General features: G+C 60.8%; 1 protein-coding gene across 1 annotated transcript in view; it reads left to right on the top strand.

The window, feature by feature from the left end:
- ADAM12 (ADAM metallopeptidase domain 12) overlaps positions 1-20,159 on the top strand; it is a 178,226-nt gene that overhangs the window by 114,570 nt on the left and 43,497 nt on the right. The window contains 5 exon segments of the mRNA XM_004680953.1: positions 4,851-5,034; positions 8,573-8,638; positions 10,075-10,146; positions 14,064-14,233; positions 17,713-17,797. Coding sequence (XP_004681010.1) covers positions 4,851-5,034; positions 8,573-8,638; positions 10,075-10,146; positions 14,064-14,233; positions 17,713-17,797 — 577 coding nt within the window.

Raw genomic sequence — 20,159 nt, forward strand, 5'->3', positions numbered from 1 at the left:
AGGGGTGCAGGGTCCGGACGAGGGGTGCAGGGTCCGGACGATGAGGGGTGCAGGGTCCAGACAAGGGGTGCAGGGTCCAGACGAGGGGTGCAGTGCTCCAGCCTTTCCGTGGAGCCTCTTTGCTCCTCTGCCCCATTTCTGCCCCCACGGTCTCAGGTTGCGGGGTCCCTTTCCTCATGTCTCCCCAAGGCCAGCCTGTTTGGCCTGTTGAGTCCGTGCATGTCCTCGATGCCGAGGCTCCCTGCCCCTGGCTCCCGTCCCTCTCGGGACAGCAGGTGGGGTGTGGCTCCCCGTTTCCTCCTCCCCAGCAGCAAACAGCCCGGGCTGGGGGTGTCTGCTTTTAAAGTACTAGGACCACAGCACCCACACCCCCAGCTTGCTCTGCCCCCCCCCAAACTGTGTCCCGAGTCCGCAGAGCTGGACCCGTCTCTGACTGCTCACACCCGTCTCCCACGCGTATCCGGCCTGTGTCCAGCACCGGAGACCGTCCCCTCTCAGTGCCTGGAGCCCGCGGCCTGGCCCCAGAACTGAAACGCGTGCGGTTGGGGTCACAAGAGGTACGAACGCCAGGCCGTGGGGTGCGACCCCCGCGCTGGTGGGACCCGCCCCCGAGAGTCCCGACTGACTCCCCAGCTCTGAGCCATTGTCAGACGGCAGCGGACCGCGCCCCAGCAGGGGGACTCCGAGCTGCGGCCTCCGCTTCTGACCTTTTGAGTGGAAAAGCAGCGGGGCTGTGCCGGACCTGCAGCGTGGCAGAGGCGCCACGGCCCTGGGGTACAGCGCAGGCGGCAGCGGCTCCAGGCGGAGAGGAGCTGCCCAGGGAAACTCGGGCTTAGAGCGATGCTGCAGCTCTGCAACCTGGGACCACGCAGACAGCGCAGCAGCCCAGGGAAGCTCCGCCCGGCCCCGCGTCGGAGTTTGCAGAGAAAACAGAGGGAGCCGCTGGGAGAGCGGTCAGGGGGCGGCGGGGGCGCTGTCGGGGAGACAGGCGGGAGCAGCGCATCGAGGGGGCCGCACCCCACGAGCCTCCCGCCCCAGCGCGCTGCGGCCGCGAGGACACGGGCCCTTGACGGCCGAGGGGACCCCAAGAGCCCGCGCCCCTGCGGACCTGCGTCAGCTTTGACCCCGGAGCTCGGCGCGTGGCAGGCTCCCCTGCACACGGGCACCCCGGGGCGTCGGGGTGGGCACCTCGCCCCGTTCACGCGTGACCGTGCCCCGCCTCCCGTGGGGCCTTCGTGCGGGGAGCGTCCCGGACACACCCCCGGGCGGTGCCATCCACAAAGCCGCTCAGACGGAGGCCGCTGGTGCCGGAGGAGCTCGCGTTTCCGGCCCAGAGCCTCGCGCTGATTTCAGCTGCCAGAGGAAGGTCCGTCCAGGTCTCAGATGGTGGCAACAAATGTAACGCAAAACGCCGTGGCCCCTTACACCAGAGACCGTCACTCACTTCTCCGGGGCGGAGTGACCGGTGCTGTGGCCTCGGCGGTAAGGAGCATCATCACGCCCCGCCGGGCCATCGGGGCCCTCACAGCCACGCGCAGAAGGCAGGAAGTTCAGCGTGGAGGCAGTTTGATTATCGGATCTTAACAAACAACGCTGACTGGCCCATTTGGAGAAACCCAACCAGAAATCTCAGCTGAGAAACTGACAGAGAAGCGCCTTGAAGGACAAGGCCGGGCCAGGGCCAGCCGGCCCCGTTCCCGCGACACAGCTGACTGGACTTTCCCAGCTCTCAGCTCAACCGACCTGGCCCACGGCAGAGGCCCCGAGACCGCAGAGTGGCCCCAAGGTGCCCTGGCTCGCCGCTGTCTGCTGGCCCCTGCGCCCGGGCCCCGGGGCCACTCGGCGCTGCGTGGAGCCTGGCAGGAGGCCCGCGCTGAGCGTGGGGTGGGATGCTGGGCTCGCCCCAGGCCAGCAAGGGGCAACACAGCCCGATCCCAGCCAGTTTAACTGCTAAGAATTCTGAAAGTGTAGCGGATCGCAGCGAGGAAGAGCTGAGCTCCAAGTGCAGGTAAAGCCGTAATGAAAATTTGACCTTGATGTCTGCTCTGTGACCGCTGGGCCCAAGGCTTCCACCTGGCTGGGCTCTCCTGCTGGCCCTGCTTCTCCCAGGCAGGGTTCACTGGGTCCTGCTGGGTACACAGCCGGGGGCGGGAGCTGCGGCCGGCCGCATGGCCCCTCTGGGCCCCTCCCAGGTCCCTCTGACCTCCACCGTGCGGCACGCAGGTCAAGCCTTGCCAAGCTCCCCAGTCTCTCCACCTGCTCAAAATCCGGAATGTCCAGACCCAGCTCCTCTGGCCCCCGGCTGGCCTCTTCTGCCCCAGGCCCTCCTGAGCGGGGCCCCTGGGCGTCTCTGGCCGCGCCCCGTCACCCCACTGCCTGTGCGGGTCCGGAGCGGTGCCGCCCTGCCCGAGTCTGCGTGCTCTGGGCGGCTGGGGGTGACAGCCAGAGCAGCCGCTGAGTGGGACCTTCGATAACGGGCGCGATGGGCCCGCGCCCGGGCCCCAGGCACAGGGTGATCAGGGGTGGCCGCAGGGCCCAGGCCTCCTCTCTCCTGCCCCTCACTCACTCACTCACCGACTCAAAGGCCGGGCCTTGGCCTCGTCCTCCGGTGAGGCTGCCCAGTGCGCCTCTCATCCTCCTAATCTCCCCCAGAAAAGCTGTCAGCTGTTTCCACCCCCACCCCATCCCTCCCTGGGGGGAAGAACTCCACGTTCAATATCTGCTGGATTTAAATTCCTGTTCTGAGATACTTCCAACTCCAAGTTTGCAACTTAATATTTATGACATTCCGTTCAAATTGCATTCGCTTATCTAGCTGGGGGCCAGCAAGGGCTGTGAGAACATCAAAATTTTACATCTCAGAAACCCTGAACCTTGAAATTCGTGTCCACTGCTGTTTCCAGCAATCTCCAGAGCTAAGTGATTAATTATACCCAAGATAGTCCAAGGCAATTATTTAATTAGACTGTTATGGGCTGCATTTGTTGGGAGCAAAGGGAAAGCCTTCACCCCAGTTTCCCCACATCTGGCCTTTGGATGACTTAAGAGATAAAAGCAGATAGGAAAACATTTTTATGACTAAGTCGATTTCTAGAAATTTTCCATTAAGTGGAAAACTTTTTCAGAAATGGGCCTCTCCTGAGCGCTCGGGCGCTCGCTCGCTCCCCGGGACCCGGTCAGGGCAGCGGGCATGGTGCAGCCGGGCCAGTGCCTGCCTCCTGGACGAGGAGCCGGTCCCCAGCCAGCCCCTACGTGCCCGAAGCGCGCCTGCACCCACTTCTCCCTGGCTGCTGCTCCCCGGCGTGTCTTAACGGAGACTTTGCTATGGACGCCCCGACACGCACGTCCCGCTGGCTGCTTGCCACTTCTGAAGGTGGGGACCTAAGTTTTGTTGCCCAAAGGACAGCTGCGAGGAAGAGAGGTGCAGGCCGTCTCCCCGGCGGCTCCCCAGAGCCCCACTGCACCCCTACATGGGGGGGTGCGTGGGGGGCCGGCGCAGAAGAGCGTGGGAAGGCCGCTGTCAGCGGAGACTGGGAACGGCTGGAACTCTTCAGTGCTCCAAGCCTCTGAGGCCTCGGTGCAGAGTGGGGGCCGCTCACAATAGCGGGGGTCTCCCCATGTTGGGCCGCCTGTGTCCCCATGCTGGGTCTGGCCCTCCAGCCACCCCACACCCCCCTGCCTTCCTCGTCTCCGGCCGCCCTGTGCACACTTCTGGGGTCTCCGCCGTCTGGCCCAGGGTCAAACTGGCTCCTGCTTCACTTGCTGCCTGTAAAGCATCGCGCAGCGCTGACGGTGGAGTCCAGCGGTGAGCCGTGAGGAACTGGTCGTTGGGTTGTGCTCGCCATTCGAGTCCTGGACAGACCAGTGACTGATTCAAAGGCCCTGTGTCCCCAGCGCGCACGTGAGGTTCTGTCCTGCATTCACATGGGAGAGTCGCCACTTGCGAGTGAGCGAAGGGCGACGCGGGCGCCTGCCGGGCCCGTGCGGGGGTTCCTGTGTATTTTATACTCATACAAAAAGCATCCAGTAGAGTAAAATGATATGTGGGTTTTCTTCAAAAGAGCTGCTTTTAGGAAACACAGATGAAAATAGTATTTTTAGCAAGCTACTGACAAAGTTGGTTATTACTGCAACACCTCCCTCTGCAGAGACGCCTCGGCTTCCTCCCTGAACTGGAGCTGTGTTATCCACTGTCCAGAGGAACCAGACTGGACCTGAGGACCTTTCCTATCCCAGGGTGTCCCCCAGAGTTCAGAATGACAGGGAGGACCTTGGGGCAGTGGGTGAGGCAGAGACTTCTGTCTGGGATGCAGCAGAGACTGAGAAATTGCTGGGGCTCGCTGAGGCCGTCCAGGAAGCCCAGGGCGCGTCCAGCCTTCCGGCTCTTCCGTGGCCTTGGAGACCGCCTGGGCGCCCGGGCTGAGTCGGTCCTGCGCGCATAGTGGGGCGCTGAGACCCCTCCCGCCGCCCCCCGCCGCCCGCAGTGTGACGGGCTGGGGGAGAGCCGGTGGCAGCCGCGTCCCGAGGGATTCCCGACGCGTGCGCCACTCGGCGGCTTCCCGAGCAGGGAATTGCCTTCTCTCACCGGGTCTTCTGGAAATCTCTCTTGGAGAAGCTTAAAACAAAACCAGAGAGCACGAGGACCAAACTCTGTGTGTTCTTTACAAGAAAGCATCCCCAGGCTTTCCAGAGAGCTCCGTGCCAGCGTGGGGCCCAGAAACAGCCTTCTGGGGAAACCCGCGTGTGCCTGAAGGGGTGCTGCTCCCCGACCGCCTGCTTGGGCACAGCCTTGGCGGGCGCCGGGCGCCACCCTCACACGTGACGTGCTTCTCTCATTTCTTTTTCAACAGGGGACTTGTCATGTTTGAGAATAAAACCTACGTCCTGGAGCCGGTGACGGAGCCAGCCGGCGCCTACAAGCTGGCCCCGGCGGAGAGCCTGGGGGGCCTCTGGGGGGCCTGCGGGGCCCTCCACGGCTCCTGGGGCGCAGCTGCAGGCCAGCACCCACCACCCTCCCAGACGCGGGCAAGAAGGGTAGGAAGGGGCCCCAGGGCGAGACTGTGGGGAGCTGGGCATCTGGTGCGTGCCCCCCGGTGTCGGGAGGGAGGACGGCCCCCCGGGAGTCTCGGGGGCTTGGTAGCCCCTTGGGGGCTGATCAGGTTCTGAAGCTGGTGCGCGTGGGGACCTCCACGCCGGGCAGCACAGGCTCAGGGGGCATGAGGCCGCCGTCCATGGGCCTCCGCGAGGGCAGGACCCAGGGGCGCCCACCACCCCCGGAAGCAAGGGGACCCGCTCCCAGGACCCCGAGGAGCCGTCTCCTCCGCCCACGTCCAGTTCACGCGTGGAGCGCCAGTGCCCACCAGAGCCCGTCCAGCTGTCGGGCCCAGGAGGCTCCTCGCCCCGCTGAGACTGCGCCTCCAGCAACTCCACCAGGAACGAGCGGCACGTCCAGAACAGCGCCCCCCCGCCCCGGGCGGCCGAGGAGCCCCCCAGAGCAGCCCGCAGCCGTGTCGGCTGGAGACCGGGCTGAGACGAGCCGCCAGCCTGGGGCGCCGCGGGGACCCTGTGCTTGCTTGACAGCCCAGACACCTCCGCGCCGCCCCAGCTCAGGCCACGCGGGGGCCGCCCTGGCCCGACTCGGGGCTCTCACTGCGCCGTGGAGTGTGCCCGCCTCGCGCCGGCTCCCCCTCAGCTCTCTCCCCTTGGCTCACGTCTAAGCGTTTCTCCAGTTCACACCGCAGGGGTAGCCAGAAGGCTAACTGCCCTTCCCACCTGTGGGCAGGGGTGTGTCCTGGAGCCCGTTCGCACCTGAGCCGGTTGGGACTTCTCATTCTAGCGGGGTTCTCGCTTCCCTCCTCCCGTGTCGCCTGCGTGGCCCCACCTTCCTGTGTTTGTTCACAGGCTCCCGAGATCTCTGGCGGGTGCTCACAGGTTCTTTGCTCCCCACCACGCAGGCGCAGGTAGAAAGACACCTGTCGGGCACCGTAGCTCACCTTGGCACGGACACCCCAAGGAGGGGGCTGGACCTGAATCCCCGAACTTGAAAGACGCCCCATCTGCCACCGCCCCATAAATCTGCCCCGCTTTTCTCCACCCATCAGCACGTCAGAGTCAGGAGCGGGGTGGCCTCTCTGCGGCCCTGGGCGCACGTCCCTCTGACCCCTGGCCCAGAGCAGAGGCGGCCAGGCTGTAGCTTCTGCACACACGAGCCAGCCCCCCGTTTACATGGCGTGGTGCAGGCACTCCCTCGGGGCACCGCGGGGCCCGCCGTTGCCCACGCTGAGACGTCTGAGTCGGGCTGGGGCTCGCTGGCCAGCTTCTGACCCTGTGCCCGAGCTCCCTAGACAGGGTGGGCGGAATCCCCGCCACTCAGACTAGAGAAACGTTTCGGTGAGGCCTCGTGGAGTGCGGCGAGCTGCGAGTCAGAGGCAGGCGTCGCCGCAGCCCGGTCAGTTCAGTGTGTCTCCAGGTACTGTCACTGTCCTCAAAAAGCAACTTACAGGTCGGTGGCACTGGGGAGCTGAATTAGCGCCCCGGCACCCTCACCTGCCCGCCTCCACGAGACGGCCAGAACCCTCGTGCTCCGCTTCTCTCCCGCCCGTGCGCCGCTTCCCGGCACCCTCTGCCGGCTCCGCGTCCACTGGCGCGGCGGGGTGCGGGCTGCGCTCTCCTGCCTGCTGGCCTCTCCTGCACGGCGCAGCAGGAGCCTGCGCTGGGTGTCCGGGCGGCGCTAAGCGCCAGCTGTTGGCCACCTTGACAGGACTCTGGGTTCATTGTGGGAGCCCGAGGGGCTCCGGCAGGAGGCCTGAGTCAGAGCCCCAGGGGCGGCTCCCTCTGCAGGCCTGGGGGTCCCGCCGCAGCCCCCTGCGCCCCCTCCCCCTCAAGGGCCCCTGTGGGGACGCACAGCCCCTCGGCTTGGCCCAGCCAGCTGGGTCTACCTGCTGCTGGCGCCCTCGCAGCACACCGCAGAGGCAAACCTCAGCACCCGTGCATTTTCCTTCCGGGGGTTTCACGATCCCTCCTCTGGTCAGAGCTGCCAGCAGCCGCCTCCCCAGCCGCGGCCTGCTGGGCTCCTGAGTAGGAACAGGCCGCTGCCCGGGGCTGCGGGTGTCCGCAGACCCCACGTGGGCCAGGATGCCGCCCGAGGCCTCCTGGAGACCCCCCAGCCTTCATCTGGCCCCTCTGCCGGGGAAGGTGTCCTCCCCGCGCCGTGCTGTGGGGCTGGCCTGGCTCTGTCCGTGCGGCTGCCCCCTCTCTGAAGGCCCGTCGGGCTGTGGGGAGGGGTGGCGCTCTCCCGTGCCCAAAGGGCCCAGCCCTCACACCGGGCGTCTAGTGCTGCCCACCAGGCATCAGAGCAGTCTCCTCCCCCATAGCGGCGGAGCCGTCGCCCCACAGCGGGGTCCCCCAGAGCCCCAGGGCTCACAGTGCTGCGCGAGTGCGCGGGCTCCTGCCTCTCGGCTCAGCCCCCAGGCTCCGAGCTTCTCTGGGGAACCATCTGGGGCGCCCCCCTCCCCCGTTTTAGACGGGCTCTCGGGGCTCTGTGACCAGGGTGGCCTCGGCCTCGTGGCATCCGCCCTGGCCTGCAGGCGTGGCCACGGCCGGCTGGGCTGGACGGCGGGGGGAGCGCACCATCAGCAGCGCCCTGGCCCCTCGCGTGTCCCGCGACCCCCGTGATGGCAGAGTGGCGGCTTCCCGCCGGGCTCTGGCCTGGGCGATGCCTTGTAAGGCCGCCCCCTCCCTGACGGCCCTTTCCTCCTAAATACGCCTTCGGGGTTCTCCCAGGCATTCCTAGGAAAAGCCAGTGTTTTCCTTGTCTGTTAGCGGGAACTTGAGTCCAACGGGTCCCCGCAGCGGCTCGGCTGGGGCAGGCGCCCCCCGCTGCTCTGGTCAGCTCGCCCTGCCCTGGAGAGGCGCCTCGGGCCGCTCCTCACCCCCGCCGCCCCGCCCTGCGCCTCGCTCCAGGCACTTCTTCCAGTGTGCTCTCGCTGGACGTTGTTTCTTCCTGCTGGCTCTCCTCGGGTCTCCTCCGAGCACCTGCTCGCCTGGCCTGTGCCCTGATGACCGGCCGTTCTGCCTGTCCCCTGCTGTCCAGCGCTGGCTCTGACCAGATGAGATGCGCCCCCTGGTGTAGGTGGCCCGCAGGGTTCTGGGATTCCTGCTCAAAAACATTTTCACTTTTCTCAGACCACAAAACCGAGACAAGGACAAAACCAAAGACGAGGGCCACGATCTCCCCCTCAGCCTCAGGAACCTTGCGACGGGGCTCTGGGCTTGCTGGACGCCGCGTGTGCACGGCCAGCTGCTCGCGTAGCTGCGTCTGACCGGACGCGCGGTGACTGGGGGCTCGGAGCCCTGCTCGGCTCCCTGGCGACGTGGGGCCGGCCTCCGTGGGGAGGTTTCCCTGGGGCGCTCGGCGGGGACGGTTTCTGGCTGGAAGGGCCGTGTAGGCGCCCGGCTGGGTGGTCAGTGAGTTTCGCCCCCGCTCAGGCATCCCACCAGCAAGGTGTCGGCAGGGTGTCGGAGGCCGCAGGGAAGTGTGGACAGGAACTAAGTCCGTGTTTGTTTTTGGCAGCAAAAAAGAGAGACGCTCAAGCTGACCAAGTACGTGGAGCTGGTTATCGTGGCAGACAACCGCGAGGTGAGAGCGCCCCAGACGTCTCGGCCGGCCGGCCAAAGGCATGAAGACAGTAAAGACAGCATTAAACGCATCATTTCCTGCTCGAATTGACCTCATTTCCATGAGTCTTCAAAAGTGTTGTAAATAGCTCCCTTGAAAAGTGGTCTTCTGATAGCGTAGAGTATAAAATAGTCACAGTCCATCTGATGTTACGGAATAATAGCAAAGGTTGCAAAGCAAGCAGGAGCCCAGAGAGGCCTGCAGCTAAGCTCTCCAAACAAGGAGAATTACGGGGGGGTGGGGGGGGGGCGGGCAGCAGATGGCTTTAGGACACAGTCTCAAATGCGTTGGGAAAAGTTTGATGTAAAACATGTCCCATTATGTCCTAAATCCAACGAATGAAGGCAGCGGCAGCAGAGATTGCTCGCCAAATCACAGTTTTATAAACAAATGGCAAATCGATAACATTTGATTGAGTAAGAAGAAAAGGCAGGAATATTTGGGAAGGAACACCCGGTCAGTGTCCACCTCTCATATATTTTATATTATATATAAAATATATATACAATAGGTTCTTAGATGATGAGAACGAAACCGTGCTTGCTGGAGGGGTGTGTGGCTGTGGGTAACACGTGTCAGTAAAGGGGTTCGGTCCGTGGTGAGGATGGAAACCGGATTCAGGGGGTGAGTATACGGGAGCCCACACAGATGCTCAGCTGTAACTCAGGGCCCCTGCAGCTTACAGGATACCAGGGGCATGGCAGTGAAGATTTCAGATTTCCTTTTCAGAAAGGAAGTGCAGCAGGAAGAGCCACTGAGTCCCGGCTCGAAACGAAGCTGGGTTCTCTTTCCACGCACACAGCATCTTTAGGCTGGTTTCTCGGACTGTTCCTTGCCTTTGCCACGCTCTGAATGAATGGAGTGACACCTTCTCGCCACCTCATTCAGCGCCTTGAGCAAAACAAGCGTGCTAATATCTCAGAAAACCATTCCCATGTGGAAAGCCAGCGGCGGAGAGAAGGAAATTCACCCACTTTTTACCCATTCGCCTCTGCGTTGTTTGACTTGTTTGCCTCAAGCTGCTAGTCCTTTCACTATTTAGTTTTTAAAAGCAAATTGGAAGGAAATTCCTAGGGAAGTTGAAATCGAGTTGACGATGAGAAATGGCTTGGGAGCGCCTTCCAGCTGTCTGTTTTCCCTTTGCCAAAACATGTCACTGCCTCCATCCTTTATGAGGCTGGAAAAATCGCAGAAGTTACTGTCTTATGAGCTCTTGGCCCGGGTGAAATTCAGGGAGTTTCAGAAAGTCCCTGAACGGGAAATTACTCGGCAGGGTGGGGACCAGGGACGATCCCCCGTGGTTTGTAAAGCTGAGTCTTCACATTTCCAGGAGCTGGGAAGATGGGAGTTGATTGACATCCCTGCCACTAATAATGCTGACATTTACAATTGTTAAGTTTCAGAGGCAAGGAAAAGATCTGGAGAAAGTTAAGCAGCGACTGATAGAGATCGCTAATCACGTTGATAAGGTATGTCCTCCTGCAGGTAATTCAACCGCTCCCGTCATGTGAATGTTTGGAAATGGACGGGGCGACTGGGCAGGGAGGCCCCCTTCCCGGCCCTGGGCTGGCAGCGGGATTCCCTCCTCAGCGCCGGGCTCCTGGGTCACCCCACGGTCGGACTCTTCCAGCCAGGGAACCCCCCACACACCGTAAGGCCTAGAACCCCAACACGGTGCATCTGCCCTTTGAGGACTCCCCGACTGGGCTCTTTCCCAGGCCTCTGCACCAGCCCCCACCGCTGCTGCCAGCTATGGGGGCTCCCTGGGCTCCCCAGACGTGGGACACAGAGATTGACTCTGGCTCCATCAGAGTGGGAAGTCCCTCACCCGGAGCTGGGTCAGCAGCGCCTTAGCAAAGGCCTGGGAGCCTGGCCGGTGCACACCACGGGTCGCTGCTCCTTACATGTTGGTTCGTGAGAACCGTGGGGAACGTGCCTCAGACAGGGCTCCCCCACTCCTGGAACTCCTGGGGGGCCTGGGACGCCCAAGGCATGGCTCCCTGGGGTGGCAGTCAGAGAGCAGGACCATCCCCAGGTGATTCTCATGGCTGCAACACACCCTAAGACAGCCCAGCACAGTCGGGGGGGCGCCCCAGGAGGCCTGTAGGCAGCCCGGTGACGTGCACTTGGGGCTTCAAGTTTCCAGGGAAACGAAAGCCACCCCACCCCACAGAGCCACCCCTGACTGCTGGACAGAGCCAGGCGTGTGGATTCAGATGGCCCAGACGAGGCCTTCTGAGACCTCTGAGGTAGAGGAAGCGTGGCCGAGGCCAGCCCGGCTGGCTGGTGGCTACGACGCACGGGCCGCGTCGCTGCCCTGTCCAGCTGCTTTGCCGCCCACTGTGGCATCGCCTGCTTGGGTTTGAAAACGCAAAAACGAACCCTCGGGGCTCCTTATAGCTCGCGCTGGTGGCTGAGAGCAGCGTGGCTCAGCGTGGGCCCGGCGGGCGGCGGAGGCGCTGGTCTGGCTGTGCTCCCGTGGCTGGTGGCGAGCGGGGCGGCTGGCCCCTGGGGGCCCGCGGGGGGCCGCTGCTCCGTGCGGGGGCCAGGGCTCTGTTGTGCTGCCCGGCTGAGGGGTGCCCCGGCCCAAACCGGGTTCCGGCGCACCATCCTCCTCTGCCCTTGTGGACTCTGAAACGGCCACTTGGCTGGCTACGCAGCAGCCGCAGGGAGGGGGAGGCCCAGAGTGGACGGCGGGGCAGGGTGCGGTGGCCGAGGAGATGCAGAAAGCCCGGGGCGCCCAGCCAGCCCTGCTCCGGTTGCCGAGCCACCCCCAGGCCCCGTCAATGCAGAGTGGGGGCGCCGGTCCCGTGAAGGGAGCAAACCTTTCACCTCTGCTCTGTCCTGATTCTTTCTCAGCAGGATTTAGCACAGCTGCGAATCCCTGAAGGCGGCGCCTCCATGCCTGCCTGGGGAAGAACGCGCCTCCCGCGGTTTAATTTCTTGGCGTGTTTTCCTCTGCGCACTGGCCTTCCTTCCTCTCCAGGGCCCTGAGCCTGGAGGAGTCACGTTCCTGTGTTGGACCCCAGAGATCACCCTCACGCCGCCCACTGTTTTTTCAGATCCACTTCTTCCAGGAAGCCCTCCTGGAGCCTCAGCTTGGCTTCCCCGAGCCCACTTCTGGGTAGATCTGTGTGTTGGAGGGCTCAGTGCCCCGTGCCCGAGCCTCCTGCTGGGTGTCCCAGGGCCCGGCCTCAGCAAGAGCCAGGCAGACGCTGCTGCCCTCTGTCCACAGGCGTCTGAGGCGCCCTCAGGCCCGGCTGCGCACAGCGGGGTTCCTAGGCAGCAGACCGCTTCTCTCTGGGGCCTCCTCTGGGCCCCGGGAAGGCGCCTGAACGCTGGGCAGGGAGACAGCCTGGTGGCGGGACAGCCTGGCGCTGGGGCCGCCCCGCGTCCTCCCGCGTCACGACAGCAGGGTCAGCGCATCGTTCTGGGAGCGCGGGGCCGCAGAGGCCCTCACCCTGCCTCGAAGTCTGGGTGCTCGTCCACGTTTGCGACCCTCCTACCGTAAAGGGGGCCCTAAGGGGGCTCGCGGAGCAGGCAGCAGGGGGCCCTACGTGGCCACTTCCTGAGGGTCACACACGCCCCGTTCCTCGGAGCCTGGTTTCGGGGGGGTGGCATGGCATCTACTGCTGGGGTGAGACCCCTTCTAAGGAGGTGACTGGCGAAGGCGAGCGCGTCGGTGGGCGGCGCCAAACACCCTTATCAGGAAAACGCCCCTCGTTAGCACCGAAGCCCGCTCCAGGGCGGGACAGCTGGCCAGCACCGCTGCTCCTCGCAGCAAGCCGAAGCCCGCCCGGGGCGTCTGTGCCCAGGGCCGCCCTGGGCTGGCGTGGGCTCCGCTAGCCTCCTGCTGCTTCTCCCTGGGCCTGGGTACCCCCACGTGATCCCTGCGTCATGGCACAGCAGCCGAGCATGGGCCCGTGGGTTCCAGAGGAGGCCGGGAACCGGAGATTCAGGCAGGCCTGGGCTGGGACGTGGCCGGCGACGGTCCAGCACAAGCCGCCTTGGTTGCAGGCCAGCTCAGGGCAGCGCCGGGTGGTGCGACTGACCGCTAACTCACTCACGCGACGCCCGCTAGTGCCCGGAGACCAGGCTGCCCGCTGCAGCCGCTGTGTCTCTGCTGTAGCTTGTGTTCAGTCCTGCTCCTCGGCTCGCCCCCTGCTCTCCAGATGACGGGAGACGGGCCAGGGAAGCCATGGGCCTGTCTCGCTCGGGTCAGGCCCTGGGTCAGAGGCTCAGCTTTGGGGAGATTCTTGCCTGTGACTTCACCGCTCTGGAATGGGGCGTAGCTCTCAGCTGTAGAGCTCCTGTGAGTTTTGTGACTTGTTGGCCAGATACTCTAGCAACTGAGAAGAGACCTGCTCACATCTGGAACTTGTCTTCGGGTATTATCTCCACCCACCTCTTGCCCCTCGGCTGCCTGCCGCATCAAGAAGACTCTGTCTTTGTGTCCTGCCTCACACACCACAGGCGTTGAAGGATCGGACAGCCAGGCAGACGGCCCCCTGTCCGGGCCCCTCCACCCCAGGCTCAGCGCCACCCCCGCCTCTGGCCTGCACGGGGGCAGCGAGGTAGTGCGGGCAACGGGAAGCCCTCCCTCTGCCCGGGCTGCTCGTCCGCAGCGGGCCCGTGGGGAGCAGCCCCGTCAGCCTCTGCAAGAGCCCCCACCCCCACCCCCGCCCCAGGCTTGCCGAGAAAGGGCTGTGGGCTGAGGTCAGGAACACGGGCCGCGGGACGACTTGCCTGCTCCTGGAAGCTTCCCTCGACAAGCTTGCCAACGAGGAACTTCCCACAGCAGACTCTCCCCCGACGCTGTCGCTAAGCTTACGGCTGGCTGTGAGGAGAAAGGCCATAAAAGTGTGTGCAGAGGGTTCTGTGTGCGCCTTTACTGCGCTGACAGATGCTGACTTGTTCACTTAATGAAAAACTCCTAGGTGGATGGTAGGTGACAGAATAGGATCGTGTCCGCCAAGTCTGAATCTTTGCTGAAAAATTAACACAGATTCCTTTTCATTAACTCATAAGTAGAACATTTGCTTAACGCGAACAAATTATTGTCCTTGGCAGAGTGTCTCAGAGATCCTGATTCACTCATTGTTGTACTAGCTAGCCTCGGGCAGGGCAGGGTCAGCTCTTGGCCACGTGCACATGTTAGCCCACCAGAACGCGCTTCCCGGCCAATGAGGACAGGCTGGCGACGGCTGAAAACAGCCGGGGGGCAGCGGCAGCAGAGAACCCCCCCTGCGCCGGGCGCCGTGACACTCCTTGAGCGCCGGAGCCCGGGGACCCAGAGCGCCCGGGGGTCGCTATCACCAGAGCTGCCCGTCTGCCCCTTCCCTCTGTGCGCATTAACGGCCCCCCAGAGGACCCCTGTCTCCCTCAGTTTTACAGACCGCTGAACATCCGCATCGTGCTGGTTGGCGTGGAGGTGTGGAATGACGTGGACAGGTGCGCCATCAGCCAGGACCCGTTCACCAGCCTCCACGAGTTTCTGGACTGGAGGAAGATGAAGCTTCTACCTCGAAAGTCGCATGACAATGCCCAGCTGATCAGGTGGGCCTGGCGGACTCTGTTGCTTAGAGACGGTCCCGGCACATGCACTCTGCGCTGCCCGCTCTGCGGCCCTGGGGTGCGGGGAGCCCCCAGGCCCGTGGGCGGGAGCCGCCATCCCGGCCGGAACTGTGGGTCTGATGGGAACGTCTCCCTCTGCACCCTGAGAAAAACACCCTCTCCGCCCCCCCCCCCCCCCCCACCGCCTGGCAGGTGTTTTCTCATCTTGGCTATGACGCTGGCCCGAGTGGGCTGTTTTCCCAAAGCTCGTTTGCTGTCATTGTTAGTAAAAACTGGCTGTGCCGGCTGTGCCGTCTCTGGTCGCCGCCGCCGGTCGGGAGATGACTAGCGTGTGCCTGTGTCCCCGTCCGCTTGCGCTTCCCGGCCAGAGGCCCCAGCAGTGGCACCTTCACCCTGCGTCTTGGTCCATGCGTGGTTGGCACCAGTTATGAAACCACCTGCTTCAGGGGCTTTGAACGCAAACCTGGAAGCCCCCAGCTGGAGCCGCCCCGGGGTGCCGGGAGAAGGAAATTCCTGTAAAGTGAGTGGCACCTGGACCCAGGCTAACGTGTGGCACCGTGAAGCTGTCCGCGGCCACTGCAGCACGAGTTCGATCCCCGGCCGGGGGGTGACCCCCAGACAGACCCCTCCCGTCTCCCCGCTGCCCCCCTCAGCGGTGCACTTTGTCCATCTGCCTGTCCTGCTCCCCGCTCTGTCTCTGGGGAATCCTCTCACCCCCTGCACCTCTGACCTGTGCCCCAGTTCTGTGTGCATGAGTAAGTCTTAAAAAAAAAAAAAAAGATAGTGGCCCCAAGGGAAAGACAATGCTATCGTAGGGTGACCTGTTGGGGTGCATTACAGACACCTCCACATTTAAAAAGAAAGCCCTGTCACCCTCCAAGGCAGCCAGGAGATGTTACCGAAGCGACAGTGGCACCGTTAAAGTCCATCACCCGTTCACGCCGTGCTGTCTGCTGCTCGGGTATTTCGCTGAACTGAAAGCCACAGGGTCAAAGACACTTTTCTGCGGCGAGCCGTCTAGTTTATTCCACATTTATGAAAAGCTAAAAAATGTCCTTCCCCCTTCCTCTCTCTTTCAGAAATGCCCACATGCACACGGACTGTTTCAATTCCCTGGTCATTTACTTTGGCCATTTTCACAGGTTCCCCGCCTTGGATACTTGCGGTCGCCTCATATTTTATGCCCTGATTAATCCTGAACAGCTAAAAGGAGAGTCAGAGTGTTTTGGTTTTTTTCCCAAATGGAGTCTGTCCAGCTTGAACATCTGGAAATAAATTAGCCTCTTATAGGACCTTATTATTTATACACAAGCCTAAGTGTATCTGTTCAAATGGTGTCTGTGGACATAAATATAAAACCTGCAGCCCTCCTGCTGGATTGAAACGCGTAGACGAGGGTGGAACGCACACACGCGTCGCCCGACGGGTGCCCGCCAGAATGTCTGACTCTGCAAGTGGCCGATGTAAACCGACGGCAGCGGGCACCAGGACAGCGTGTCCACGCGCCTGTCCCTGCAAGGAGATTCAACAAATAATGTTTCGTCTTCCCGCCTTTATTTTTCCCCACTGTTCTCCCTTCTCTCCCTCCCCCTCACTTTTTTTTTTTATTTTATAATAGTTTATTTTTACATCATTGTGTGCATTTTTCCACCTCAGTTGCATCCCCGTGGGCTTCCCATCACTAAATCACCCGTGTGCCATCACCACAGTCCAGTGCATTTCCTTCCCCCCACTGTTTTTGACCCCATCCCCACTCCACCCCCACAAAATGTCTCTGGTATATAGCTGTTCATCATTATCATTATTTTCTCACCTGGTCCATTATACTCCTGCTATGAGTGAAACCATCCGGTATTTTTCTTTCTCTTTCTGGCTTATCTCACTAAGCATGATCCCTTCCAGCTCCATCCAAGTTGCTGCAAAAGACATGTGTTTCTCTTTTTTGGTTGCTGAGTAATATTCCATTATATATATGTACCACATCTTTTTAATCCAGTCATCTACTTTTGGGCAAGTTGGCTGTTTCCATGTCTTTCCAACTGTGAATAAAGCAGCAATAAACATGGGGGTGCAGGTATCTTTTTGAAAACAGTGTTTTTGTGTCCTTTGGGTGGATACCTAGGAGTGGGATTGCTGAGTGATAGGGAAGCACCTTGTTTAGCAGTTTGAGGAACCTCCAAACAGTTTTCCATAGTGGTTGTACCAGTTTGCATTCCCACCAGCAGTGCAGGGGAGTTGCTTTTTCTCCACATCCTCACCAACATTTGTGGTTGCTAGTTGTTTGAAGATGTGCCGTTCTCACTGGGGTAAGGTGGTATCTCATTGTGGTTTTAATTTGTATCTCCCTTATTGCAAGTGATGTTGGACATTTTTTCATCTGCTTGTTGGCCATCTGCATTTCCACTTTAGAGAAGTGTCTTTTTAGCTCTTCTGCCCATTTTTTGATGGGGTTGTTCACTTCATTTCCCCCTCACTTTTAACCTCAGTAACCTCACTCTTGTGCTCTTGCCTACTAGTCTTCAGAAGCGTTTTGCTTTGTGGGATCAGCTGCTCTGTGTGACGCCCAGAGTCTGTCTGTACCAGCCTGGCTCGCGCCCACGCAGCACCCCTGGGGGAGCCTTCCTTTCGGCCCAGGACAACCCGAGTCTCGCCTTAAGACTATCCTGTGGTGGGACTGGGCCACCTCTTCCTGACCAGCCCTGACATAGTGGCCTCCTACGTTGTCCCACATCCTCGTTGGGAGTCGCGCTGCATGGCCAGGGAGAGCGGTCACTTGCAGCTGATGGCTATCTGTCCTGAGCAGCTGCCCACAAGGTCCTTTTTAATGCATGAGGTTGGAATTAATTTCATGAAACAGGCCTTGAGGTTCTTAGACTCCATCAGGTTTTAAGTTTCCCTGTAGGAAAAGCCTGTGCCTCAGCCATGAGATCCCCTTCCAGAAGCTTCCTGCCAGGATGCCAAGGCTTCGTAGGTATTTACTTCTGCTAAGCTGGCTTCAGAGAAGCAGTCATGTTTCAGCCAGCTTCACTGCTGCGAGCTACCTTGGCAGGACATTTTGAGAGTTTGGGCTTCTGGCCTCATGGTTATGTTACACAGCTACCACCAAAACGCTGTAAACCAGCTCATGCATTTCATTAATTAACCGTGCTCCTCTGTGACACTCTCACCCTCAGCAGCAGACCACGTAGAGCTGCTTCCTTCGTCCTCTGGAAACCAGGCGGAGACATAACCTGTACACACAGAGGTGTGGCTGGCGGGAAGCGGGACCTGAGGGGCCGGCGGCCCCACTGCCGCTGGGAAGTGAAGCTTGAGGGGGCTGGGCTGGGACCCCGGCCCACGTGTCCTGTTCTCTCACTTGCGTGCTGTTCCGTGCAGAGTTGAGGAGTGCCGGGGAGAGTTCCGAGCGTGAGAGAATGTCTTCTCCCTGATCCTCCTGAGCAGGTCCTTTCTTTGCCTTTCAGCGGCGTGCATTTCCAGGGGACCACCATCGGCATGGCACCCATCATGAGCATGTGCACCGCCGAGCAGTCGGGGGGCATCGTCATGGTAAGGAAGCCGCGCCCCAGCCAGCCGACCCAGCCCCTCCCGGCCCCCGCCGGCCCCTTGGGCTGCCGCCGCTTCCCGCGGGCTGAGGAACTCCATCCCTTTCCTTGCTTCGGTCTAGCCCGAGGCCTCCCCCAGTCCAACCGCGCCCCAGGGACTGTGTAACACCCAGGCCCACCCAGGGAGGGCAGCTCGTAAAGCTCTTGCCCTTTCCGTGATTCGGTCAAAGCCTCCTGGCCCAGGAACTCCTCCCCGCTGGGATGGGCCAGGGCCCCCGGCTGCCCTCCTCCGGGGGACCCGGGGCTGGACCAGCATCTCACCGCGCAAACCCCTTACAGTGGCTTCCTGAGGTTTCTGCCTCCAGGCCCAGCGGCCCAAAGTCTGAGGTTTTTGACTCGCCCCTGCCGACGCCCCACGTACCTCCTCGCCAGTGTCCAAACTGTCTTCATGCTAACCTTGCTCAGGGGCCTCCGTTTATTACTTTACACGACTAATTTAATCACACACGGGCTATTCATGAGTGTCAGCGGAAATAAATTGGGAAGGTGGTGGCTTTCTGAGGGAGGACGCTGTGGAAGGTGCCCCGGCAGGTACGCCCTCCACGCCACCACTCAAGGCTCATTAAGGCAAGGTGTTCACCCCGCTGGAAATGCAGGGCCCTGCCCCAGCCCCCACACAGGGGCTCCTCGGAGCCCACTCACCAGAAACCGGAACTCCTCCACATCCGTCACGTGAATGTGATGAATTTGCCTTGGTCTGGAAGGGCCGAGGAGCTCTGGCCCGCTGGTGTTGCTGCGTGCCCATCAGCTGTGCCCAAGCCTAGAGCACTCCACCACCCGGCAGTCACGTCTGTGGGCGGTATTGATCCGTTAGCAACAGCATGTGATAAATCTGGACACCGAATCGGCTGGCGTGTGGGCTGCGCCACTCCTGGGATTTCTGACTGGCGGGCTGCCCTCCGGCTCTCCCTGACCCACCAGCCGCCTTGTGTGGGATCACGCCCACCCACATCACGGCAGAGTCGAATTTCCATCGGTGCCAGGTTAATTTCGATCAGACCCCAGCTCTGTCTTCACAGAGCCGTCTATGCAATCGGAAGAGGAAGTACTTTGATGCGTGTTCCGTGGCCAGTCGCCACGGGCCAGGCCACTTAAAACTGACGTCACTGTTCTTTAGCGTCGAAACTGGATTCTTCATACAAATGACAGGTTCTGCCTCTGTGGTCCTATAACTGATGTAAACACATAAAAGGACGACCTCCAGCTCCTGTCTCTTTTTCTGTTTCCCTACAAGCATTTATCAAGATTCTTTCTTTGAAAGCACGCTGGGCTACCCAGTTTTAAAGAAAAGGAATGATTAGGAATAGGGGAAACATAAGCAAATTCGGATGCTGCCATAGACCGGACAAGACCGAAGTTAACCAACAGGAAACGTGTTTGGCCAACATCCTCCAGCCCATTTTGTGTGTTCCACGTGTAAAAGGAGCTTCTAGTAGGTTAAAAGGCCATAGAAACTGAAAAGATTTATTTATCTATGCATACAGAACTGGGGTGCAGGCCAGAGGTGGGGTCAGCTGCGTCACCCCCTTGGCCAGGATTGAACTGGCGCTGAGGCGGCTGCAGCCAGCTTCATAGTGCTGCACTTTAACCGGATGTACCACCAGGGAGGGTCGCAGCTCGATTCCTATAAAACTTACGAGACAAACAAGGTCAATGCCGCAACCAGCTCTACCGCCCCAGGCCGGCGTGCTCCTGTCTGCCTCTCACATGTGGGGCCGGCAGCCACGCTGCTTCGGGGAGCTCAAGACTACGAGGGAGCGAACCGTGGAGGCCGGAGTCTCGTCAGTGAGACGTGTGTCTCTCTTTTTGCAAGCCGAGCACTTAGTGAGCTTCAGAAGTAACTTACAATGTGACTTTATCTAATTGGGCCCCCGCAGTCCTGGCTTGAGGGTGACGCCTGGATGAAGAGGCAAATATAAACTGTTGACAAATATAAACTGTTTATCAGGGTCTCTGAAGAGACATTCGCTGGCAGTCACCTAGGCATGAAAGAATGTAAAACAACTCGACAATTAAAAACAAAACCGAGAGACTGGGAGACACGACAGAGTCAGACGTGGAGTCGTGTTTTAAGGATGAATTTATTCCCGATATTCTGAGCCAGAGCTCGCTAATGGCCCACTCTGCATTCTTGCAAGGACTGCATTCTTCGCCAACGTGTGTTATTCTTGAGAACCGATTTCCTGAAACATACTTGTGAGGCTTCCTACAACAGGAAACTGTAAAATCTAAACAAAGCAATTTATTAGGAATTTCATCTGTTCTAAGCAGCACGTGGTTCCCCGACAGGCCATTCTTGTCTCAGG

This window comes from Condylura cristata, unplaced genomic scaffold (genome assembly GCF_000260355.1).
Source record: "Condylura cristata isolate star-nosed mole 26May11 unplaced genomic scaffold, ConCri1.0 scaffold00011, whole genome shotgun sequence".
Classification (NCBI taxonomy): domain Eukaryota; kingdom Metazoa; phylum Chordata; class Mammalia; order Eulipotyphla; family Talpidae; genus Condylura; species Condylura cristata.